Source organism: Acomys russatus, chromosome 3 (genome assembly GCF_903995435.1).
Source record: "Acomys russatus chromosome 3, mAcoRus1.1, whole genome shotgun sequence".
NCBI classification, from domain to species: domain Eukaryota; kingdom Metazoa; phylum Chordata; class Mammalia; order Rodentia; family Muridae; genus Acomys; species Acomys russatus.
This window is the reverse complement of record NC_067139.1, coordinates 79,041,512-79,068,453: the sequence shown is the minus strand read 5'-3', so window position 1 is coordinate 79,068,453 and position 26,942 is coordinate 79,041,512. Positions and strand designations below refer to the sequence as shown.

General features: G+C 41.7%; 1 protein-coding gene across 1 annotated transcript in view; it reads right to left on the bottom strand.

The window, feature by feature from the left end:
* Positions 1–6,110: 6,110 nt before the first annotated feature.
* Positions 6,111–26,942, bottom strand: part of Tmem260 (transmembrane protein 260) — a 61,387-nt gene continuing 40,555 nt past the window's right edge. Inside the window, 6 exon segments of the mRNA XM_051142968.1 lie at positions 6,111–6,828; positions 9,341–9,431; positions 11,448–11,501; positions 12,985–13,161; positions 17,450–17,598; positions 20,101–20,272. Coding sequence (XP_050998925.1) covers positions 6,574–6,828; positions 9,341–9,431; positions 11,448–11,501; positions 12,985–13,161; positions 17,450–17,598; positions 20,101–20,272 — 898 coding nt within the window. The 3' untranslated portion in view covers positions 6,111–6,573.

Genomic DNA, 26,942 nt, shown 5'->3' with positions numbered 1-26,942 from the left:
ATTTTATGGGAGGCACCAAATTTACTTGCCTCTCAAAGATGAAAGGCCAAATTACTTTCAGTTCTGAGTCAATAAAAAACTGCAATGGCCACTGAAGAAATTCAGCTAATGGGTAATGTCACTAAGACGATTGTTATAATATTCTTTACTAATATATATTATATATTACAAATCATATGTAAAACTCAGCCAAATTTGGAAGTAACATTCTCACCAACATGGAACTGACCTGTAATTAAGAAGCAAGATGTATGGGGTTGGAGACATGGCTCAGTAGTTAAGAGCACTTGTTCCTCTTGCAGAGCACCTGATGTTTGGTTCCCAGCACCCACATGGTGCCTGACAACCATCCTTAACTCCAGTTCCAGGGAGTCTGATACCGTCTTCTGACATCCTTGGGTACCAGACATTTGCACAGTGCACATACATACATGCAGGCAAAACACTCATACACATAAAATATTACAGCCTAAAAAAATTTTAAAGAAGCTAGACATGCATTATTTTAACGTTAGTAAGTGTGTGTGTGTATGTATGTATGTGAGAGAGAGACAGAAAGAGAGAGAGAAAGAGAGAGAGAGAGAGAGAGAGAGAGAGAGAGAGAGAGAGAGAGAGAGAGAGAGAAAGCCAGGGATGCATCCAGTCCTGCTAAAAGAAAAGAGGGAAGAGAAATACCATGCTGAAAAATTGGACCAGAGGAAGAAGTTTACGTATGAGTCTTAATTTCCCATAACAAAGTGATTGTGGTTTCATATTTCTCTCTCTGCAAGAGATATTCTGTATGGCAACTCAATTTATACATTTAGATGTAAATACTATACCTAAATTTAGCAGTGATGTTATACATAACCATGTGCATATATGCAAAGTGAACTGAGTTTTATGAAATAATATTCCCTCATGTCAGCTCAGGTGCTCACCCTGCACACTGAGAGGCTGTCCTGGCCATGGCAGCTAAGTGCACTGGTTAGTGGCTCAAGTTCTGACTGCTGAAAGATAAGCAGTGGTGTCAAGATCAGTCAGAAAATGAATATGCTATGGCTTAAAACAGAAGTTAAGAACAACCACTAAGTGTAAACCCTCTCCATTAATAAGTCACAGTATTTCATATTGAACTTTGGTTTTGTTTTTTCTATGTGCAAATATTTCTTTATTAAAATTATTTTTAAATATTCCCTTTACATCCCTATCTTAGCCCACTCCCTCCTCTCCTCCCAGTCCCACCCTCCTGTCCCTTTCCCATTATCCCCACCTTCTTCTCAGAAAAGGAGAGCACCTCCTTACCAACCCACCCTAGCACTTCAAATCACACCAGGACTAAGCTTCCAAATATTTCTTAAATATTTGTTTTTATGTGTTCTAGTGTTTTGTCTGCATGTATGTAAGTGCGTGCCTGGTGCAGGTTAGAAGAGGGCATCCGGCCCCAGGAATTGAAAGTTCCCATGTGGGTGCTGGGAACTGAACCCAGGTCCTTTGCAACAGCAAGTGCTCTTAACTCTGGAGCCATCTCTTTTGCCCTGAATTTTTCGTTTTTAAAGTTTCCTTCTACTCAATAGATTTACCTCTTCAACCAAAAGAACCTGAGTTTTGGGGAAAAGAATCTCCTTCCCTTTAACGAGCAATTCCTTATAAAGGCACTTTCAGTACCTGTTGCTAGAGCAACAGCAAAGGGAGCCTGGTTTTGTGTAATTAACTCTTAAAAGTGCTATTACTAGTATAACAATCCTGTGATGCTTCCTTTGTACTTTCAAAGACATTGTAAGAGGATTTGGGTCCTCAAAATCTTCAATATTTCCATTCTTGCAGACTTGAGGTTCAGGAGTTGGTATTTTAGTATCATGGGCATTCCTGTCTTTCAGGGTACTTGAGGTTCTAGGTAGTGGGTGATTCCCCAGGGCTGAGAATTCTGATCTGATTTCCAAAACAGTGATCTCTATAAGTTTTTAGCATACATTTTCATCGATGAGCAATAACTTCAGGTATTAAAGCTACTTCCAGGGGCTGGAGAGATGGCTCAGAGGTTAAAAACACTATCTATTCTTCCAAAGGTCCTGAGTTCAGTTCCCAGCAACCACATGGTGGCTCACAGACCTGGTGCCCAGTTCTGGCATGCAGGCACACATTCAGACAGAATAGTATATAAATAATAAACAATTTAAAAAAAATCTACTTCCAGTGGTTCAGCCTTGTAATGGAATAAATATTTCATTTAGTTAAGGAAATTTGAAATTTCCACTTTAAAATATTTCTGTACCACTTCTAAACAGATGATTTTAAGAACAAAATTCATAATGTATATTATTAGTTTGTAATATGTAGTATATACCAACATAAATACTTGATTCCAGGGCTGGGATGTGGCTCAGTGGGGGATCTGGCTATAATTTGTTTTGACTTATTGTACTTTTCTTCCCCTAACAAGACTTAATGCCAGACATAACAAATTCTAAACAACTAAATTAAGAGAGGATGGGTTCTTGGTTTTCGCTTACTCTCTGTATTTTTTTTTATTACACCTGAATTTAAGCTTTTTACCATATCCTCATGCAATGGCACGCGGGCAAGAGAATCCGTGTTTGGACGCTGTAAGCGGAGCCCTGGAGAGGAGTGCAGCCTCTGAGCTCCATGCTGGTCTTCTGACCACTATCCTGAAATGCAGTGATCTCAGCAACTGAAAATTTAAGTATCTTCAAAACACCTTTATGACTGTGAATTAATTTTCACCCATAACACATTGATTCTGCCAAAAAACTGTCCTTTAGAGGCCAACAATCGCTGGCTTCAGATTCATGGTCTGTCCGCCCTTCCCGCCAACCAGCATTTATTTTCTAACAGCATGAACTAAGCTTTCTAACACATGGTGCATTGGTGGAGTTAAAACAACAGCTGTTTCAAGATAGATCCAGGTTAGTTTGCTTCTCTCTACCCAGGTAAGCACACCACACTACTTCCAGGGCTTTGAAAGATAGCATCCATGCTGCTCCAAATTAAACAGGCCTTCTGAAAGTCCTGACAATGACGTCTTCATTGAGCACAAGCGGGGCTGAGCCTCTACTCCTTGTTTGCTCTGCAGGGCTGCGCCAAGATCTTGGCTTTTAATGTCCCCAGCATCCTTGGAAACATCACTTGTTTGGCGAATGAGCTTAAGAATGGTTTTGCATCAACAACATTTGAGGACAAGTGAAAATAGTGTGGATCTCTTAGGGGTCTGGAATTATTTTCTTTACCTAGCCATAGCACTTGAGTAGTTCAGAATCTTATTACCCTATGATAGTGCATTTGTAAAATTGTATCAGATATAAGATAGAATGATTTGCTCTAATAGGATTCATTCTTTTTAACCTTTGAAATTGAAGTTTTTCCTGAATATTAAAAGCATTCATTTTAACTGCTGATGGATATTAACGGGAAGTATGATTAAGGAGTCACAATGTTTAACTTTTAATATGCAAATAGAAAAATCTACTCTTCTTATCCTAATCTGATGACACCGAGTTATCAGCAGAGTATAATAACCTGACTCTCCTCCCCAAACTGGCTTTAATTAAATCTCTTAATGGCTAAACATCATAGCTTCATCATCAGAAAAGTAACATTTACAAACTCCATTATAAGCTTTGAAAAGTTTAAATACATTATAAAGAATTTTCTTTTATTTTGCCTATAATTTGAGTAACAGACCAAAATACATATTTTTTTTTAAAGGTCCTCTTAAAAAACGAGAGGAGGTGAACACCAGGAACTGTGCACGTCCCACTACAGGAAGTAGGGAAGGGTGAGAAGTGGGACACGCTTGGTGTTTTGCTAGGGAATATGGAGGTCACAATGCCCTCGCTCTGAGCCCTTCAGTGTGGGCTGGCCTCAGGGCCCAGGCAGCAGGGCACTATCCCACTTGCTCCTTGGGCTAAACTCCAGGCAGAAGTTGGCTTTGTGGGGTTCCTGTAGATCTGCCAACCCATGGCACTCCAGGGTCACTGAGGAGGACGCCGGCCAAATCCAGCATGAGAAGCCACCTCCTCACGCCCTCCCCAGCTGGGGGCTGGACTGAAGGGAGCCCTTTATCCGAGTTTATGCTGTTATTCCCTAGCCAAGGAAAAGCAACTGTAGCTTTACACTGGAGAAAGGAAAGGATTCTTTGAAGTAGCTGATCCAGGAATGAGGAATGAAGGCTAACCAAGGCTAGGCATCCTCAATTCTTAGCTCCATTTGCTATTTTTCACTTACTGATGGTTTTAAGGAATCGAAATAGTTGTGATTTTATCTGTCTTACGTTATATATTACTGCTTTGTCTAGGAGTGGTCTAAAGCCACTGCTGCACAAATATCAAATACTCTACATGCCGTGTGCTAATACGCATGTGCAAAGTACACTTAGAAGCAGGCATGCCTACATGCTGACACACGTTTAAAAGATAGGTGTTCTCTTGTGAGACTACCGTTAGAAAGTGTTCCTTTTAATAAACACTGCGTGCGTATGTAGATGCTCAGATAAATGGTCACACACACAGAAACAAGCACAGTCACCACACATACTCAAGTAATTTTTCTGAAGCAATAAAGATTTTCTAGAGAAATGTTTGAATTTTATTGTCCTTTCCTCCCAGAAAAGTGAAAACGATTATCTTACATAATTTCTCTCAAATGGATAGACTTTAGGCAATTTACTGATGCTTCCTTCAATTTCCACAACACACTGGGCTCCAACAGGTTTTTGTTTTAAGGTGAAGCAGGTTTCTGGCTCTTCCCTGTGGAGAAGTTACTTTCAAGTCAGTGAAAGTTCTTGGCCCATGATTAAAAGTCTTTGCCAATTAGTACTCAACAACTTCAATTCAGTTTTTTCTGGTTCAAGATGAGCAGGAGCCTAATAAGGCTGTGATAAAAGGGCAAAAGGCACCGAGAGCCAAGAGCGGATTAATGAGCTCCTCCATGTATTTGTCTTCCTAACAGCTGAACTGTTACAACTATTGACACTCTTCAAAAGGTTCCGCTCTGAACCCTGTCCAGGCACTGCAGGCTCCAATGGACATCTTCAAATCCAGAGAACGGAGGAGCAGGAGCTTCCCCTGTGTGATGCCAAACCCAACAAAGCCCCATGGATCAGGTAATGAAACTTCAGCTTTCCCCCCTTTGAGATTTATTTACTGGCAGCTGACAAGGGGCAAATGCAGCTCGAATTGTGCAGTCAAGGCCCTGTCAAGCTTTTAGAGGCACCCTTGTCTTGAAGCACCTTCATGACTGGCATTTCGCTCAAAAGCCCTCGGCACTGGTCCTTAACAGCTTATGACATCACAAAGGACACTCCAGACAGATGCCTACATGGCATCCTGCAGCATTTTAAAAGAGAATTAGTGGTTTTAATTATGGTCGTAGTATGAAAGGGAACCATGCAAGCTCCACGGGAGACCTTTGATCAGACCCTTTTGCTAGCACAATGCCACGGAACTGTGACTACTCCTGGTAAGGGGCCTTTTCTTGCTGAATGACTCACCAGTGATCTTTGAATGCAGACAAGCGTCTAGCCCTCCCTCTTCATTAGTGAGCATTTCTATACAGCGGCCTATATAGTGCTGGAGTCTAGGAGCTATACAATCGGGGGTGGGGGGATCCCCACAGATTCTGGTCTCTACTTAGGAAGTGCTGAAGGACTCTGAGTGACTTTATTCATTAAAACAGGTTGCTATTAATTAACTGTCATAATAAAATAAAGAACTATTATTATTGGCATTTCTTGCTATGCTCTCTTTAGTAATATGTATAAAAGATGCCTGTAACAGAAATGAATTTATTGAACAACTTCCCCACCCCGACTCTTGCCTGTGCCCCTTTGTGCATCTGGGCAGCTACTTACTAATTACTGGGTCTATCTAGATCTATGAATCCAAATAGAAGGAAAACATAAATATGAAATTAATTAAAGACATATAAAATGACTTAGTTTGCCCATTTCTGCAACTGAAATCAGCAAATAAGAAATTAGCTTTCCTTTTCAGTCACTGCAGAACCATGATGATAAAACTCAAAGGTTAAAAAAAAAAATCACAGACTTGGTACTATACTATAAAGTTTAAGACTATACAACAATTATAGTTAACAACAACAACAACAACAACAACAACAACAACAGGGGATTCTAATGAGGCATAACAAGAACTGTTTGTAGAAACTCTTACTTGCAGCAAGTAGAAGATGCCTTTGATCTGGAATGAGTGTCACCTTTTTACTTTTTAAAATGGCTCTCAATAAGCATGGACTGTCACAGACTCAGGGTCAGAGTTTTAGGTCTGCAGACAGTTCCTTCTCACCTAGACCCACAGTCAGTTGTTTGCTGAAGACTGCAGATGCTTTTGAATGCTTCTCATGGAAATGCTAATTTGGCAACATGAGATAAACACAATTTTGCATAAGGCACACATTGCAGCCATTAACATGTGTCTGCTGTATGTGACGCTTATATCCAGGAGAGAATTGAGACTTTTACTTTTTTGATACAGCGTCTTTACTTGAAGGAAAAACTTTTGGACTTGAGGAACTCTGGAAGCAATACACTGAGCAGGGCTGCCACCTTTTGCGGGCTCAGACATTTTCTGTGTTTCTTAGACTTTGCAGCTCTTTTCTTAGGTGCTTGACAACAGCCATGATGTCTGCTCGCTGTGGATCCTTCTGCGCTTTCTGAGTGTAGAGATGAAAATGTCTGATGGTCTCAGACAGCAAGACTTCAGGGTCTGCGCCTCTCGTTGGAAGGCGCAGCATCCGCTCACAGGCAATGGCATAGTTCTTGTGCCAATTCACTGGGTATTCCTCTTGCAAGGACACTATTTCCTTATAGAGCTGGAAGACAGCAAATATTGGGATTCAACTGTTATCTTGACAGATTTTTTTCATGTCAAAACCAGAAAACAGAGGAATTAATAACACAAGAAAAAAAAAAAAAATCCAAGCAGCCTACAGTAAAAAAAAAATCTAATCATTGCCAGGCCATGCAGAAAATACAGGAATGCTGCGTAATTACCGCAGTAGCAGGAGTAAGCGTGCTTCATGTAAAACTGCTTCTGGGGCTTTGGATGCTGCAGGACCCCGAGACACACTGTGTCGGGACAAAGTGCTTGTCCTCCAGAAAGATGTTTTGGGAAAGGATTTAGTTCTAACTGGAGGAAAGCTGTTTACTCAACAGGCCGAGCAGCTAAACCTCTACATTTAGCTGCTGGGGGGAAAAAGCTTTAGTAGATAGCGTGGAAAAAGAACTTGGCAGAATTGAACTTGTGTTCCACATTATTTATGTGGATTTCTCTCTACATGAAACAACGGGAGTATTAGCAGCAACACAATCCAAACAATCCCATTGTTACCAGGTGTACTGGGCACAACAGAATCAAGAGCTCCCCTAAAAGGGCAATGCTGAAATCCTCACAGCACCCTACAGTTTATCATCTTAGTAGCCAAAACCCACAGGAACTCAGAACTTTGATTTCCCAACTGCAGAGGCAGTATTAGTTGGGTGCAAGTAGAACCAAAACATACATACATACATACATACACTCACTCATTCACTCATTCTTAGCAGCAGTCTAGAATTTTTGGTGTTGAATTTTCCAGAGGGCATTTGCCAGAGGGCATGACAAACAGCTAAGTGGAGATGAATTTGCACAAAGGGACATGAAGCTTCTTTCCTCAGGAACTTCATTGTCAGGTTAGCACTGTGTAACAAGGAGTGTGCGGGAAGACTCTGAGACAGACCAGTGTAATGCTTCCTAAGTTAGGGATGAGTTTACAACAGCAGGTAGTGGAAATGCATGAATTACATTATCTTCTTCCCTGTCTCCTCCAAAGAGGCCAAATAAATGCCTACTGTAAGACAGCGCCCTTGTCAAGAACGCCACCGCCTGTGACTGTCCTTTGGAGGGTTAATAGCCCCATGTCTTCAAGCTCCTAGTTTCCTTTATCCCCCTCACACTGGTGACTTGTAGTTGACATATATGTTAGAGTGGGCCTAGGCCCTGACCTCTTAGCTGCCAGACACAACTCTACAGGCTGCCTTCCAAAACTGACCACTGCACTGTTCTTGAGTCGGGTATTCTGGAGGACTCGGCCTTTGCCTTGTAGTTACCTTCTTATGGACCACCATCTCTCCCTGGTTTTCTTGGTCTATCACCTGTTTGGCCAGCTCGTCCTGCTACTGCAGCATGGTACTTCATGGCACCTCATCCCAGCACTTGGGCTCAGCTCTCTAGGTCCCATAGCGCCTCTGTCAGCATACAGAAGACTAATCTGTGATTGAACATCTTTACCATCCTTTTTGCTGCCTCTGTGACAGCAGGGACAAGGCTATTTCTAATATAATAGGAGTGGGTGCTCAATAAAAGCTGTAAGTGAAGACTGAATAAAAGTGAGTTCAAAATTTAGGAGCAAAATGAGTCATGCTGACTGGATACTATGCTGCTTTATCTCAGCAGCAAGCAAACATGAGTAGAACCACAGTGGTCCAGAGAGTGGGGTTTGGCTGCTCATATATGCAGGGCCTGAGCTGTGTGCACAACCCTTACCAGGATGGATATTTCTACATGGCAAACTGGCTGACTTTCTCAGGAGTGCCAGTGTAGTAATGACAGGAAAGTAGAGCCTGTCAGACTGTGCTACCACAAGCCTCTCTTTGTGCTTTTCTTAGTGATGTCTTTTGAAGGGGTTATAGGCTTCCCAAGGCTATTCAGAAGACAAATTCTTTCTGTAGCTTTTGACTGTCCCCAGGACCCCTCTACCAGCCATGGCCTATCATTTCATGCAGTCAGTGTCAAGATTTTGCATTGAAGGTGACATGACAGAACTTACTTTAGTAAAGCCATTATGTTAGTTTCCTCTTGGCACTGTAATAAGCAGTAGACACTCTGGCTAAAAACAACAAAGGCTCACTGTCCTGCACCCAGGTTAAGAGTCCCGGATGTCAGCAGGCTGCGCTCTGGAGAATCTGTTCCCACCCTTTCCAGTTTTTAGAACCTTCTGCACTGCAACTCATAGCCCTTCCTCCATCCCTAATCTCTCCTTTTGTAAGTCCCCTGCGATCATACCGAACCCAATTAGCTAATCTGGGAAAATCTTGATCTCAAGCCTTTTAACATGTGCAGGGCACCCTTTGCCACAGACGGCAGTGGTGCGGATGCTATTCTGTTTACCGAGCCCTTTACCTACAACACTGTTTTGACAAATTGGAGATGGTCCCCAGATGTGCTGCCTTATAATGTTCAAGACAACCTGGACATCAGAGGATAAAAAGTCTGTGGCACACCCTCTCCCCACTCTAGTCACTTCCACCTCCCGAGAGATGCCCTTCCACAAAACTGAAGCGTACTTTATATGCGTGTGTGTAGAGTTGTGCTTTCACGTCTGGAGGCACCGTGGCAGTCTCGGCCAGGCTGAAGATGAAGAATGGTGTTTTCATCCTGGGGGTGGGAGGAAGAACCCTCATCAGAATCTTATCACACCGTGGAGTGGAGAGTCCTCTCCTCTGCATTCTTCATTCTTTCAGGGTCATGGGATTGTACTCTGATCCAGCAGCAACCCAAGAGTCCTCCAAAGCCAGAGCAGCACTTACTGTCCCCACCAAAGCCCCCCAAGGTGCAACAGCACTCACATTCAAAACAAAAGGTTCCGGGAGAAATGCTCATGTCATCACTGTATGGCTCCCTACAGATGTGTGCCACTGTATGGCTCCCTACAGATGTGCGCCACTGTATGGCTTCCTACAGATGTGCGCCACTGTATGGCTCCCTACAGATGTGCACCACTGTATGGCTCCCTACGGATGTCCACCACTGTATGGAAGAGCAGTCAGACAGGGAAAGTTGCTGCGTTTGTCAGAGCATCCCTGAAGCTGCCCATCTAGCAGCTCCTGTCATGTACCACCAGTTCCTTTTTAAAAAAATTATTTATTTTTATATGTATTGGTGTTCTGCCTACTTGTCTGTGCGAGGGTAGCAGATCCTTGGAACTGGAATTTCAGATAGCTGTGAGCTGCCTTAAAAGTGGCTGCACTCTTTGAGTGCACAAACACCCAAATTGTATTCAGCACACCAATTAAATCAATACCTGCCTGAATAATGACCTGCTTTCTTCTTATGTGATGTCTCCCAGTTTTCCCATAGGCAATCACAATGAAGCAACCGTGCAGTGTATCTTTGATCAGATCTTCAATGCAAGTATTTGTCCTGTCACAGGACTGGCACCTTCATGCCATTTTCTAACTTTTAAAAAAACCCTCTGGTACAAAGTACAATACAGCTATTTTGTAAACATTATGTTGGAGTTATGTATCTTTCTTAAGTTTTTTATTACATTTTGTGTATTTGTGTGTATGTGGTGGTGGGGCACAGGCTACACATGCTACAGTATGAATGTGGAGGTCAGAGAACAGCTTGCAGGACTCAGTGCTCTTTTGACCATGTGGCTAGTGAGCTCAAGCTCAGGCTGACCCACTTGGGCACGTGCACCTTCATCTGCTGAGCCACTTTGCTGGTCCAAGGAGCTGTATTTCTTGGTAATTACTAACAACTCTTTGAACATATGTAAATGTTTCATACCATAAGTCAATTCTCAGAACATAACCCCTGAAGTAGATTGGGATCAATATATTTTTGCAGAAGGAAGAACTCCATGTGCAGGAGACACCCTGCTCTGTATTGCTTAGAACTTTTGTACTAGTGTTTTAAACAAAATTGCTAGTGTTAGTTTTATTTTAACTTTTTACATTTATTTACTTTGTGTCAGTGTGAACCTGCAATCCCTATCTTGAATGTGGTGATGAGGACAATTTATAGGAGTTGGTTCTCTCTCCAACCTGTAGGTTCCAAGGATCAAACTCAAGTCATTGGCAGCAAGTGCGTTTATCCTCTGAGCCATTTTGGAGGCCTCTGTTGGTTATTTAAAAATAATGACAGGGACCTATAAAAGCAGCAGTTCCACTAAGAAGTGATTCATCCATATGGAACAGTAGTGGATAATGTCTTTTCATGAAGTCTCCTTCTGCCAACTGTACTCCATGAGGGCAGGACTGTGTCACATTCATGGGTAGCTTCTGGCCTAGCACACTGTCTGGTGCTGGTACATATTAGTGGAGGGCTTTAATAAAAAGCTGCCCTAGCACAAATAGAGACAGGGATGCAATGCTTGATCACAGGAGTCGGGAGTCAGGAGTGTTCCATCACCATCACCATCATTAAGCGTCCGTGGAAATCTATCTCCCTTGTTCTTTTATAAAATGAGGTAACAGTGTCACAGGGTATTATCAAGATTATTATTATGTATTGTGCATAAATAATAATACAATGTCTTGAACAAAATAGCTATTTTTATGCTATTTTTATTTCTACTCATCCATATTACCAGAATGAAAAGTACCTTGGGCTATTACTTTGCCATATTAAAAACAGAATACAAATAATAAAATGTAGACCAGTCACCTTGCTTGCCACATCTCTTCATTGGCCACGGATTCCCAAGAAGATGGATCAAATCTGCAGTGACAAGAAAAACAGTATCTTTCTGTCATCTACACTGCATTATAAACATGTAATGCCTGAGTTATTGTCTTCTGAAGCTACTGAAACAGGCTGGCTCTGCTGACATTGACAGTGATCACCCTGAAATGTTCCCATAGTAGGTGTGCTCTTAATTGTGGGATAAGTCGACGAAGGGGAAGAGGCTGCAGGCATGGACAGCTCTTCCTCAGAACATGAAGTGACAAAGCAAGGCACAGCTACACACTAGGACACAGCCAAGAACTAGTGTGCAGAGAAGCTTCGCGAAACCCCTGCTGGGATGTGGGCTCCTTGAAGAATTCTGGCCAAATAACCAATAGCCAGAATTTTAAAATTAAAAATTTATAATACAAATTAAGAAATCTATAATTAAACTTTCTTATCATGTATCTGTTTAGATAGAATGGAGCTAAGGAACAACCTATATGTGTAACCTTCATCAACTATCTGAAGAAAATGTAATTTAAACTTTTTTTTGAGAAAGGATCTGACTATGTAGATTAGGATGGTCTTGAACCCACATCCTTCTGACTCAGCCCTCTGGGTGCTGGGATGTTAGGCACAGACCACCACACTCAGCAGATTGTTATTCCCAACTTTTCTTATGAATCAATGCAGAAGAGTTGTTCAGCTCCTGCCATTACACAACAATGTGGTGTTGATCATATTGTCTCAAAAACCTTATAAAGCACCTGTTGTATGACATTTCCTCTTGTGCCTGTATTGTAAACAATAGGTTATCTAATATTAAATAATCCACCAGCTGAAAATATTTTTTAAGCTTTGTGTTGCAGGGGTATGTACATATGATGCAGGTGGCTGTACAAGGCAGGAGAGGATGCTGCACGCCCTGGAGCTAGAGTTACAGGTCGTCACGAAGCTACCAAAGTTGCTTCCTCAGCAAGAGCACTACAGGCTCTTAACCAATGAGCCATTTCTCCAGCTCAATAACACAGAATTTAAAAAAATCAGATAATGGGGCAATTTGTTTTGACGGACTTATTTTCCACGTAGGCAAGGGTAAACATATGTAGAAATGCTTAGGAAGAGATTAATAGTGCCCTATGCAACACAACAAGGCTGATGATAACCATGGAAAAGGTTCTCAGATCCAGCCTTCCTTACAGAAACTGTGTGCTTGTCTTATTTTTGTGGTGGAGACCGAACACCCCACTGCAGCCACACGCTAGGAAAGTGCTAGTGCTGCACCACTTGAGCTACATGCTAAACTCGTTTCTACATTCTTGCAGAAGGAACATGGCAAGTTCACACATGTGAACAAGAGCCAAGTGTGGTGGGACAGACTTATAATCCCAGCACTTGGCATAGTGAGAATTTGTCTTAAAAAAACAAAAACAAAAACCTCAAACAAAACAAAAAACCGTATCTCAAAATGTAGCCCTTTTTCTTTTTAGACACAAAACTGACATCCACTTAAAATCCCACCAGCTGCTCATACCTTCCATATTCCTCAGTCCAGTTATAGAGAGTTTGCGTGCGTTTAATCCACTCCTCTGGGTTGAATACAATCTTTGAAGGAACCAACTTGTCACAAGATCCCCATGGCCAAAGTGAATATTCCTTTTTCCAAGTTGGGTCACCTTCATGAATTCCTATGCAAACAAATGTTTCTTTTCTGTCCAAAACAGAGAATTCTACATGTTAGCTCCTTTAGCTCATGGGAGGCCATTTGGACTTCTGAAGCCTTACTTATTTATACACCATCTGTTTGTTTACATCTCCCCATGTATAGTGCATGAGGTTTATTTACTGTAAAAACAAAACAAGAGAAAACACTACAAGAAGGAACAAATAGATAAGAAATGTCTTCCTGCCTTTCATGCTCAGCCCGGGGACCTTGCCACCAGGAGCTCTGGTGCTGTTTTTGATATCCCTTCTTATTGTATAGGTAGAATTATAAGCCTCCTGGTCCTCACCCATCCATTGTGCTGTGCTACCTCTTGTTATTTCTATGCTTACATTTGCATTTGTAAGTCTCCCCAGAAGCCTAGAAGCATCCCCAGGATGGGCTCCCTGCATTAACTTTGAATGCCACACAGCCCAGTGTGAGGTTAACACATAACAAATACTGGCTGCAATTAAATTAATCAGATTTGAATAACTATTAGAAACCATAGTGCCTGCAAAAGTTAGGAACAGAAATGGTTTAAATAGTAGTTCTCTCCCAATTTGTGGTTAAGTAGAAAGAAAAGATGGAGCAGCATATTAGGAGAATGGTCTGGAAGAAGAGAATGGCAGCTTAGATATTACTTCATCTATGATATGGGAAAGATATGTAACTGGACTGTCTTTTCATCTGCCTGGTGTCCTAGCACTTTTGAGAGCTACATGTGGCATCCAACATGAAACTCAATCTCCAGTTAACAGATCAGTCTGGGGAAGATGCAGTACTCTGAACTGCACTCAGCAAAGCTCTGGGAGGAACTCAGCAGCAGCCATCAAGGGCTCTAAGGGGCCCTGAGGAGATGACCGCTAAGACCCGGACCCGGAAAAGACCCTAGACGCGAACACCAGGGCGCCGTTCTTTCTCTCTTCTCTGCACTAAAACCAGAAGGATGGACAAAGAGAGCTCCCAGTTTTCAACCCCAAGGAGTGAGAAAGGGGTCCTGAGGCTAGAAGATGGGGTGGAGTGCCATGGCAGATGTGGGGTTAGTAGCAGTGTGGTGATGAGTGTGGTGGTAGCTGGTCAGGAACCCCAAACCCTGAGTTCCAGTAGCAGTATGAGCTCTGCCTAATGCTTGATATGGACAGTCATGGATGGGAAAGACATGGCTGAAGATGAAAGCTTTCTGGCTCAGAGTACGTAGAAAGTAGGCCCTTGGGAACTGGAAAATATTGGGGTGAGTAGAAAGGTGACACATCATGCAATCCCATAAAGCTTCAGATGAACTCCTGGCTTATTTCTGAGCCATGAGTTCATTGTGGAGTTCTGGCTCCACATGGAGTTCACACACTTGGCCATAGGGTAAGCCATTACTTGGACCAGATGCTGGATAATGATGTGAAAAGATAATGTCAGACAGATGAAGACTCAAAAATGAGAAGCCAGAAGTGTTCTTGGATTTACTGGCAGTTCTGTCCTGGCCAGAGGTCAAAAATACCAAGAATGCTTAAGGGCACTGGGATGGGTTTTGGTTTGTTTTATTCTTTCTCCTAATGAGCACAGCTGCCAGGAAGCTCTGAGGAGTCAGACTCCTCAGGTGTGCTCTAAACTCCAGTTACGCACCAGGATGAGAAGTGCATGTCCCAACCTCATGGGTGGGACAGCTGAACTGGCCAGCTCACCCTACTCAATGCCTCAGTCTAATAGAATTTTATCAAGCCCAAGAGCAGGAGAGTGGCAGCCCTTGCTGAGACCTCCATTGCGACACAGTGCCCTGGCCTGCGTGGTCTTCAACAGATACCTGTGGGGGCGGGGGGGCGGACAGGAGACACAAAGAAATGAGGGCAAGTCTGGATTCTGATCAAGCCCCCTTTATTGAAAAATTTCACAGGATTTTTATAGTTTTATAGTTACAGCTGGGTGGTGGTGGCACACGCACACCTTTAATCCCAAGAGGCAGAGGCTGATGGATCTCTATGAATTCGAGGTCTACAAAGTGACTCCAGAACAGCCAAGGCTACACAGAGAAACCCTGTCTTGAAAAAAACAAAACAACAAAAAACAAGCAAACAAACAAAATAACCCCCAAAATTAGTTGTTCAATAAATTAGCTTTCTTTTTTAAAAGTATGTGCTGAGGGAGGCTTCATATGATGGGCCTAGCAAGTGTCGTTGAGCACTTCTGAATGAGATGTTAATATTCTAATTACTATTAGCACAGCATTATTAGTAGTGCTCTAATACGCTAGTGAACTTTACGCTGACTTGAAATCCTACCTCTTCCACAGAGACTATTTACAAAAGGCATCCATTATAGCTCATAGTTTCAGTATAGTTAAAAAGTAGAAAGGCAACCAAGCATTACATGACTCTATACCATGCTTTTATTTTTATGAAAAATACACATTTTTAATGTTTGGTGTTTTGAAGCATATTTTCTCAGTGTTTAAAAGACAGCCTATTTTACAATGAACAAATACTACTTTCTAAAAGTTAAAAGCATTAAAATCAGATGCCAATAGGCAATGCTGCTCCTGACACCTTTGTTAGTCAAAAATGTTAACAAAATGTTGTGGGCCAGAATACTCACAAAAATCTAAAAAAACCAAAAATCTAGATTCAGCAAATAATTTTAAAAACAAAGAAATTGTTCAATATCATTCATTCTACAGATTCCTTAAGACTGCAAAACAGGATAGCAGTTTACTGATTACAAAGAAAATGTTTATGATGTGGGAGGTAAAGGAAGCTGGGTTGTCCTCTCCATGAAATACAGCAGACCTGCAGTCACATGCACGTGTGTATGTGAGTAGGTGAGGCATGCTAACAACAACCCGAAGCAGAGCCAGCGGATCAAACGACGGCAGTGGTGCCCTTGCAGCTTTTATGCAGTGTCTTATTTCCCAGGGAGCTGTTCTTGAAACATGTTGGACTCTCATTTCTTTCTTTTATGTGTATATTTTTTGTGTACGCTCCTGTGTATAAGGGTGCCTATGAGCTAGAAGAGGGCATTGGATCCCTTGGACTCAGAGTTTTAAAAGGTCATTATAAACTGGGACTGGGGAACTGAACTCAGGTCCTCTGGAAGAGTAGTAAGCACTCTTGAGCCACCTCTCCAGCCCCACCTTCATTTCTTAACGAATGCTGAATGAAATACCCACAGGCAAAAGTAATGGCTCCCTTGTCTGTGTTCCCAGAATGCGTAAGCTCATGTAGTCGAATAATCTATTGACTAGGCGCACCGGGCATGTTTCACACTGGCTAGTGAAGAACTTCCCATATCCTGGCTGGATAGGGTCACATCACCGTATACAGCCAACCAGACCATAGTCCACTTGGACTTGAACCTGAGCCTCGTTTATCTTTTGATTGACAGGGTCTAACACAAGGTATAACAGAACAGACATTTGGAAAGTTTTGAAGCTGATTTCTTTAAAATTATAAAAATGCCAGTTTAGGAATGTTAATGGCTCATTACATCTTACTTCTGAGTATAAAAATTAAATGCTATTCTCACCACACATTTGTGCCCACTCCCTTTCTATCTGTGAGCCACTGAAAACTGGCTCAGCAGTGTCCCTACCAAGGGAGAATATGACAATGGAATTTATAAAAATTTTCTTAAGCACTCTTCACAAGGAAAAAACCCACAAAAACAAAACAAAAAACCAAACAACATGAAATAAATGCTTCTTTTTCAAGCCCTGGCCAGTCCTAAGCATCTGAGGCAGAAGCAATCAATGCTCAGGCCTCAGCACCCAGGGCTTACACATTCCCAATCTTATCTACAAATCATTTTATGTTCTCAAGTACAGAATTCACAGTTCTCTTATTTTATCCTCAGCTAGCATAAACTGGAGGTGTTTTTCTTATTTATAAAGATGTTTTATCCTTTATAAAAATGCTTAGGCTATTTTTATATACTGATTATTCTTGGAAAAAACTGCTTTACACTTAAAAGGGGGCCACAGTGCTGATCGGGAGGAACCCATAATTGCTTGCGATCCACCTGCAATGATTTCAAGTAGGCAGGCACATCTCCAATTTCTCAGAATTGTGCTAAGATCTTATTTGCTGTTCTTGCTAATCTGTCTTTATTTTTCTTTTACCCAGAACAATACCGTTTATTTCTGCCTGGTCTCATTTATGCACAGATATTCAATTTAATTACAAAGATAATCTCACCGGTGACAGGGAAATAGGTAGAAAATTGGTCTTGTGGATGAGGCACAGCTGCTTCAGAAACAATTTTAGAAAAGCTTAAGATTTGAGAAAAGCTATTATATGAAAAGAATGCTTACTGTTTGTTCATTTCAAGAAAGTGATAAAGATTGAATGTGACCATTCCACTGGGTAACACTGTTTCCACAGGGTTCCACCGGTCCCCAGGAAAGTGTACTCCTGGCAAATGCCTTGCCATCTTGGGTAAATACCACTCGTAAGTCATCATCTGTTGGAAAGACCACATAAGGAGTCACACCTCAGTACATGCCCAAAGTCTCAAGTGCACCAACAGTAGGGGAAGGTTCCAAACTATGGGTGTACTTGTTAAATAACTGGGAGAAAACACATTCAGACCAACTGAGGAATGTGGCACTGCTATTTCTTTAAGAATGGCTTAATTCTTAGGTGTCATGTCGTAACAGATGACCACTACCAATGTCGGTCATCAGTACCTGCTCTATTTCACTTTTATGTATTTGTGAACTCTCAGATGATGGTCCCCAATCTTAGACCTAGAGAACTGAACTTGATTTTCAGAACCAGCAAAGTCAAAGCCCTTGGAAGCCCTCCCGTCTCCCCAGCCTCTATACCTACCTCTAGTATACGTCTAGGCCTATTCCTCACTAGCCTGAGCTCCCAGAGGGAAGCGACTATCTTTTCATCTGTGTGCACTTAGCACACTGCACAGCATACAACAGTGCTCCACTTATTTTAGTTGTAGTTGAAATGTCTTTGATGACAGACCAAATAACCTAGACAAAATACACAAATGTATCATTACTACACTTTTATTTTTAAGTGTTGCTCACTTATAATGAATAATATATAACCTCTGCCCTTGAGAAGCTCAATTGTATAATAATCTAGGCCTCAAAACTGAGAACCTATTTGGCTAAATAGTCTAAATTTATTTGTAGTTCTCAATTAATCACATATCCTTACACATTTTTTATTCTGTTTTAATTTCTGAGACAGAGTCTTGCTATGTAGCATAAGATAGCTTTAAACATTTTTGTTTTGTGTTTTTGAGACAGACTTTCACTATGTCACCCTGGCTGGTCTAGAACTCACTTTGTAGACCAGGCTGGCCTCGAACTCACATCGATCTGCCTGCCTCTGCCTCCAGAGTGTTGGGATGAAAGGTGTGCGCTACCATGCCCGGCTGCTTTTCTTAATTGTATACTTACTTGTGTATTTTCATAGAAAAGAGTCCTACTTACATTTTGAATATGATCACTGTGCTCATATTTTACTTACCCTGATTAAGTCATTTAATTAACAAATGACAAGTTAATTTTAAATGCATATATTGTACGATTCAGATTTTATTACCCAGTGGTTTCAGTACTTGGGGCTACCCACATCAGTTGAACAGTATGTTCTGAACTTAATATTCCTCAGTGAGTTTCTAATGACTTTATTGTAATTCTGTCAGATTCTCTGATGGCCCATTCAGTAGCTAATACCTTCCCTTTTACAAACACGTTTCTGATTGTGATCTTCACTCTCAGGAAGCAGTGTGCTCAGGCCCAGTGATTCACCGTTGCCAGTGAGTGTTCCATTTTCTTTTCCCTAAGCACTATTCTAAAGATTGATTTGCTCTTTTTGGCATTTATGATTAAGATAATAAATCTTATATTAGGTATAGTTTTTCAGTTTTAGATATCTGCTTTGTTTTGCAACTTGTTTCTTTTGAGACAGTCTTGTGCACACACGGCTGGCCTTGACCTCTCTGAGTAGCTAAGGATGACCTTTATCTTCTGATCCTCCAGCTTTTCCTCCTAAGTCCTGGGATTACAGGTGTGCACCTCCATATCCAGTTATGTGGAAAACAGTTTTAGTAGCACATTTTAAAAAAAATTATGTTCTTAAAAAACAACTTAATTTTATGTGTATGGGTATTTTGTCTGCATGCATGTCTATACCATATACATGCCTGGTGCCTCCAGAAGCCAGAGGTAGATATTAGATTAGATGGTTGTGAAATACCACTGGGTGCTGAGAACTCAACCTGGGTCCTTTGGAAGAGCAGCCAGTAGCAGACTTAACAGCTCCAGACACGGCAGTTTTTATAAGTCACCTCCTAACATATTTCCATCATAGGATCAACACTTTATATAAAAATTCTATAGCAGTGTTATAATTAATAATTTCTAATTTAAGTGAAATATTTACTTGCCTGTTGTTTTTTAAATATTCAAGTAATTTAATTTTCATAGGTAGGTCAGTGTACAATGGTATTTGCTTGGTGCACTGGCTAAATGTAAGAACTTAGTCTAATACTTGATTCTAAGATGAAATATGTTGATAAAACAGTTTAAATGAGGAAGAAGCAAATTACAAATTATCCCAACATACATAAGAGTGTGATATATCCATTCTAAGAATGATTATGGCTGGTGGTAGGCACTGATAATCTTAGCACTTATGAGGCCAAGGCAGGATTATGGTCAATTCCAGGATACCATATACTGTGAGACCCTGTTAAAAGTAAAAAATAATTTCTTCTCCCCATAGAAAACCCACACACATAGACACACAAAAAGAATGATTATGAAGAGTCTACCCAACCACATTTAAAAAATTTAATGCTTATCTGTTTATTTACATGGGATCATACTGTTTGCCCAAACTGGCTTCAAAATCTTGGGCTCAACCACAGGCAGTCACTACTATGGATGACGCATTAGAAGTTGCCATACGAGGAGGACACTTTTCATACACTTACTTCTTGATCCACTAGTGAGACATCTGGCCTCAGTCCCTCGCAGTAATGCAAGTAACGGAGAGAATTCCCTGGCAAATCTCCTCTGAGTAAGATGATGGCATCATGAGGCATGGAGTCCAGAAGATTCCGTGCAAACTGATCAATCACGTTACTGGCTCTTTGGTCACAAATGCTAAATAAACAGATTTTTCCAGATTAAAACAGCAGTGCATCTCCACAGTTTTAATGGGCCTGGCTTCATTTCTATGCTTTCCTTTCCCTTCAGGCAACTACATTTAGCGCTTCAGAGTAATGCCAGCTGTAGTCTGAGAAGGCACATATACTTAGCAGAACAGTTTATCAGCTCAGCTTTTTGTTTTTCTGAGACAGGGTTTCTCTGTGTAGCCCTGCCTGTCCTGGAACTCACTCTGTTGACCACGCTGGCCTTGAACTCAGAGATCCACCTGCCTCTGCCTCCTGAGTAAAGGCATGTGCTACCACACCCGCCAGGCATGACCCCAGCTCCTTTGGAGGGTGCTAACTGAAACAAAAGGAGAAGGAAAAGCCCATTGCATGGCTTCTACCAATTTATAACCCTGTCGATGAAAAGCAAAGTCTGCTCTCATGTATAGTTCTCCACCAGAAATAATCCAATTTCAGTTACAAAAGTAGTTTCTCACTACATAGAATTAAGGTAATTTTGGGCTGGAAAGATGGCTCAGTGGTTAAGAACACTGCTTTTCTAGAGGACTCGGGTTCAATTCCCAGCACCCACATGATAGTTCACAACTGTCTGTAACTCCAAGATCTGACACTCTCACACAGACATACATGCAGGCAAAACATCAACGCACATGAAATAAAAATAAATAATTAAAAAAAAAAGAATTGAGGTAATTTCATTTTCTAATTTCATTTCTTCCCAAGGACTAGTCAGAAATACAAGAGGAAATCTGCTGACCTCGGACAAGAATTTGTATAGCATATGTGCGACTATGGCATGTGCAATATTGAGGCTTTCCACTACCTTTCCCCACGCCAGGGTTTCCTAAGTTGCCCTTGTCCCTGGGGGTCAGGAAGTCACTGGGAAGGAGTCCCCTGGGAGGGGTGGACCATCTGCTGCCTGGAAGCAGTCATCTGCCGACACTACCCCCTGCGGCACAGCTCGAGAACCAAGTGGGCTTTCTGATGTTGAGGAAAAGGTGAGTGATTCCGGGAACAATATATGAGGGAAGAGAAGAGCGTGAGAGGAAAAAGCAACAAAGCAACAGAATAAAACCCAAGTGATGTCACTCTCTGTATTTCCTTGTCTATCTGTCCATCTGTCTGCTGGGCCAAGGTGAGAACACTTCTAGACAGAGCCTGCCCTGTCCTTGAGGCTCACACAGCAATGGTTGCTTCCCATCAGGCAGAGGATTACTTTGCTTGTGATAACTCACATTTTATCACCAGGAAAGTTGCCATTTACCCTATTCTCTGGGGGCAAACAAAAGAAAAAACAAAATGACAAAATAGACAAAACTGGACAAAGCACCCAGCCTGTCCGCGTCACCAGTGCTGAGCCTGGACACCCCTCAAACACCTGAGCCAGAAGAAAGTGGCAGGAAAGGCTGAGGTTGAACATATGTGGCTCAGAGACTGCTCTCTGGGGCCATGCTAGGATGTGTGTACCCCATCTCACAAGGCTTCATAAAGCAGGCTTCATAAAGCAACCTCCAGACTGGAATTCTAAAGAGCCTTAGTATTTCCAGTGAGGGATCTTGCATAGGTCGGCACAGTGGAGGCTGCCTCTATGAGGGGTGGCAAAGGGAGATCCAGAATAAGACAAACCAGAAAGGACTTTGGAAACCCACAAATAAAGTTAAAACAAACAAACAAACAAACAAACAAACTGGAAGAGAGCAGAAGCAAAGCCATGCAGCACCTAGAAGCTAGCAGAACAATCTTGGTTGCTTGGTGCCCTGACATGGGATGGGCTCAGATGGTACTTCCAAAGGTAAGCCAGGCACAACCTGGGCGGCCTACCCTCCAGAAAGCCCACAGCCCTCAGGAGCCTCCAATCCAGGCGCCAGCTTTTGGTGAGGCAGTAATTGCTCTAGCAAACAAGTCAGCTGAGAAGAGAAACCCCATTTTGTCATCTTGTATGACTCAAAGGGCATGGGTGGGCACTGTCTGGACAGAGAATCTATTCTTAAAAACCTAAGCTTTAGAACATCCACAGGGTAAGGAGTCTTGACTTGCCACAGCCTGGGTGGGGGAAGGCTGAGAGCCACCGTTGTGGAGAGGTGGAAGGACAGATGTTGACAGTGGAAGGAGGAAGTGACAGGAGGCTGGGGCTCAGGCTGGGAAATGGCAAAAGAGAGGGTAGGAGAGGACCAGGGAGGAAGGGAGGGAGCATGCTTGTGTCAGGAATAGAACCTACCAACAGAATTAGCTCGGGATTTGATAGTTATAAGTTTGAGACCACGTGTGCGTGCATGAGAGAGAGAGAGAGAGAGAGAGAGAGAGAGAGAGAGAGAGAGAGAGAGAGAGAGAGAGAGGAGAGAGAGGGAGAGAGAGAGAGAATCTGGAGCCATCTATCTTTGTCCATTTCTGTAGAGCCTGAGGCCTCTGAGATGCTAAAGGTGTAGATGACACAGCTGTACCCCTCCAGCAGGGAGACACAATCACAAGGCTGCAGAAGTAGGAAGGCAGGCCCTCTGTCTGTGTTCCTGTCACTCCTGCATCTGTGAAGCATGATCTGGGGAGTCTCAGAGTCAGAGAATCTTCCCAGTACACAGACTGTAAAGCCAGGTATGGCCAGCAGAGGGCCCTGATACACAAAGAAGGAAAATGGCTGCTGAGAAGACAGCTCTGGTGGGCACTGGACACTTGTTGAACATAGAATCCCAAACAGTATAAACAAGGGGTCTGCAAGTTCAAATGACCCTGCCCACATGCACAAGTATGAGTCTCCAACTCTCAAGGACCCCAAAAGGGACTGATGTGACACCTTATCCCCCACCCCCATGTGCGTCTTTCCCCCACTACACATTTAGTAGTATTTTTACTGTATTTTAAGAATTTTCAAATATTTTTAATGGGCTGGCAAGATGGCTCAGAGGATGAAGGACTTGATGCTAAGCCTCATGACGCCCCTGGTGCCATAAGAGATGACGGATGGAGAGAACCAACTCCTTCAAGTTGTCCTCTAATCTGCACACTCATGCTATGGCAGTGCATGCCACCTCCCAAGGAGAAATAAATACAATACAATATAATTAAAATCTTTGAAAAGAAATGATTTAAAATGGTTTTATTTAAAGGTTCATATACTTTTGTTAACATGCTTTTCCACCGGCAGCAACACATTTTCTTCTTCTTAGCTTAATTTTTATCCCCGCTCCCTCTGTTTACATTATTAGCTTTTAAAGCATTCTCTTATGTTTTTGTTCTTTTCCCTTCTCACATTTGCCTAACCCTGACTTAAGCCTCTTCGCTTCTAAGGAACCTTTCTTTGTTGCTGTTTCTTCTCCACTCCCCTTCTTTCTCCTTTCACTTATTTAATCTGACAGTCACCCCTTTTCTCTCTTCTTGGTCTCTTTCCTTTACTATTTCCACACTTATTTGAAATAATTGTTTACTTTATTGTCCATTCACCATACTCTTGTCATTTTCAGCCATGGTCACTGGCAATATTGAGTGGGCTTACCGGTTTTAATGTACTTATATATTCGGTATAGTTTGATGATATTGTTGCTACAGCAACTTGTTGCCTCCTCACTGGGAGAGTGGGCTTCTCAATAGATCTTCCCCCAAATGCATAAGATACATCAAAACCAATAGATATATAGATTCATTGCAGAAATTCAAGACACATGAAACATCAAAACAATATGATCCCAACAAAAGATCATAGTTCCTCCACCAGTGAACTCAAAGATACTGAGATAGGTGAAATGCCAGGAAAAGATTTCAAAAGTTTTCTGGTAACAATGATGATCCAGGAAAATTCCAATAAGCAGAAGAATTTAATGTATAACATAGAGAGGAAAGTCAGCAACCCAGAGGAAAAAGCAAGAAAAAGAAGGAAAATATGAGCAATGTGGAAGAAATATTCAGCAAGAAAATTGAGATTGGGGAAGTGGGGGAAGAAAAGAAGTACAAAAACTGGAAGAGAAAACTTCAGTGAACCAAACAGAAGCATGGTGAGAGACACTGCTAGTGAACCAAACCAAAGCATGGTGAGAGACACTGCTAGTGAATCAAACCAAAGCATGGTGAGAGACACTGCTAGTGAATCAAACCAAAGCATGGTGAGAGACACTGCTAGTGAACCAAACCAAAGCATGGTGAGAGACACTGCTAGTGAACCAAACCAAAGCATGGTGAGAGACACTGCTAGTGAACCAAACCAAAGCATGGTGAGAGACACTGCTAGTGAACCAAACCAAAGCATGGTGAGAGACACTGCTAGTGAATCAAACCAAAGCATGGTGAAAGACACTGCTAGTGAATCAAACCAAAGCATGGTGAAAGACACTGCTAGTGAACCAGCTAGTGAACCAACCAAAGCATGGTGAAACACACTGCTAGTAGATTTGGCTTAGCGAAAGAAGGACTGTTGGAGATGAAGGTCAAGGTTGATGAAATATGGCATTCAAACATCAATAAGGAAAAATAAACAAACATGATCACACTATCCATGAACCAAGAGGCAAAAATCCAAGAACCGAAGGCTAGAAGAAGGAGGTGAAGTAATAAACACCAAGGGTAAAGAAAACATACTGGATGAATAGCTTTATATTTGAATTTATAGCAGGACAGTTCTTAAATCTAGTAAAAGAAATGGACATTCAAACATAAGAAGCATCTAGAATCCATATACACATGACCAGAGAAGAACCTCTCAACAGCATATTAAAGGCAGGATGTCAAAATCTGAAGCAAAGAAAACAATAACAGGGAACACACTAACTCATCCTTAAAGGGAGAACCATCAGAGTAACATCAGCCCTTTCATCAACAACCCTCAAAGCCAGAAAAGCATGGAATGGTATCTTTCAAGTTCCTAAAGTAAGTAACTGCCAAGTGAGACTGATAGATACAGAAAAGGTGGCTTTTAGAATTGATGGAGAAAGCGAAGTATGGTGGCACACGCCTTTAATCCCAGCACTGGGAGGCCGAGGCAGGCACATCTATGAATTCAAGGCCAGCCAGTGTGGAAGGATGGTGGGTTTTGCCCCAGGCTTTGCCCCTTGGAAACACCATGAACACCCCACTGAGACTGACATTGTGACAGACTGAGAGGACACATCCTAGGTCCAGAAAGCAGGAAACAGACCGGGGGCTCCAGCCAGGCTATTGTGTTTTTAATCAAACATCGATTGAGAGGAGGAAGCCGGAGGAGAGACTGGATTGCAGGCCCTCAAGAGAGAAGCAACGAAGAGGAGAAGGCTACAGGTTTGGAGGGTGCAGGCCTGGAGACACTTAGGGATTCCTCCCGTGGAACTGAAAGCCAGAAGGTTTATTCTTGTTTCCCTTTAATCCTTCCCGCCACCTGTATAGGATAGTTGGGTTGTATAATAAAGTCTAATTGTTAAGAAAAAGAGCCAACACGTGGTACCCCATGTTGGGCGCCACTTATTGTTTTTAATTTTCCTGTATTATCTGTATTATCAGTGTGCCCAGCTAGCAATCAATTAAGAAACAGACACTTGTTATATTTTAAAATAGTCTTAGTTAATATGGGACAGGGCAGACAGGGCTATAGAGAGAAACCCTGTATGAGACAAAAACCAAAACCAAAACCAAAACCAAAACCAAAAACACCAACCAAATAAATAAAATTGACAGAGAAATAAAATTTCAAGGCAAGCACAAACTTCCTGACTGCCAAACAGGCAAAGAAGAAGATATTTAGATACAATACACAGTGGAGAGAGAAAGACACGCTGGTAAAGATACTCACAGACAGATCCAGGGGATGGAAGTAAATGGAAGGAAAAGAAAAAGAAAAAGAAAGAAAGAAAAGGCTAGCATAACTCTGGATGTTTAATAAAATGGAGTCCAAACTCAAACTAGTCAGAAGAGATAAGGAAGGCGACTGATTATTAATAAAGAGAGCAATTCATCAAGATGAAACAGCTGTAAATACATATGCATCATATGTTGGGGGAAAGTCTCAATTTCAAAATCAAGCATTGATGGGCACAACAATCCTGAGACAATGAGTGGAGATGATTTCAATGTTGCACTACTATCACTAAAAACACCCAGGCAAAAAACAAGCAAAGCAATGTCACAGGTATACTACACCACAGATAAAATGGACTTAATAGATTTATATGCAAAAAAGTCAGAATACATACTCATTTCAGCAACTCATGGAACCTTCTCCAGAATAGGTCACATTCTAGGCCATAAGATCAACTACAAACACTAATACAAATACTAATACAAAATACCAAAACCCCTCTGATATCTATCAGATCATAGTATAATAAAACTAAAAATCCATAACAAGGAAAATTATAGACGACACAAATATGTGGAGACTGAACATTACACTCTTGGATGAATAGTGAGTGAGCCATTCAAGAAATCATGGTAAAAATGAAAAAGTTCCTGGAATCAAATTAAAAAAAAAAAAAAAAAATGAAAGCACAGTTATCAGAGCCTTTATATAAAGATAGGCAAACCTAGCAAAAATGGGTGTGGGGTGGGGACAGTAGAGAGACTGACCGACTTAAGTTAGTATAATTTGAACTGAAAAGGAAAGATTACCATGATCCCAACTAAATCCAGAGAATTATGAGGGAGTACTTTGAAAGCTTTTTAAAAATTAGAAAAATCTAGAAGAAATAGACATTCCATGACACATA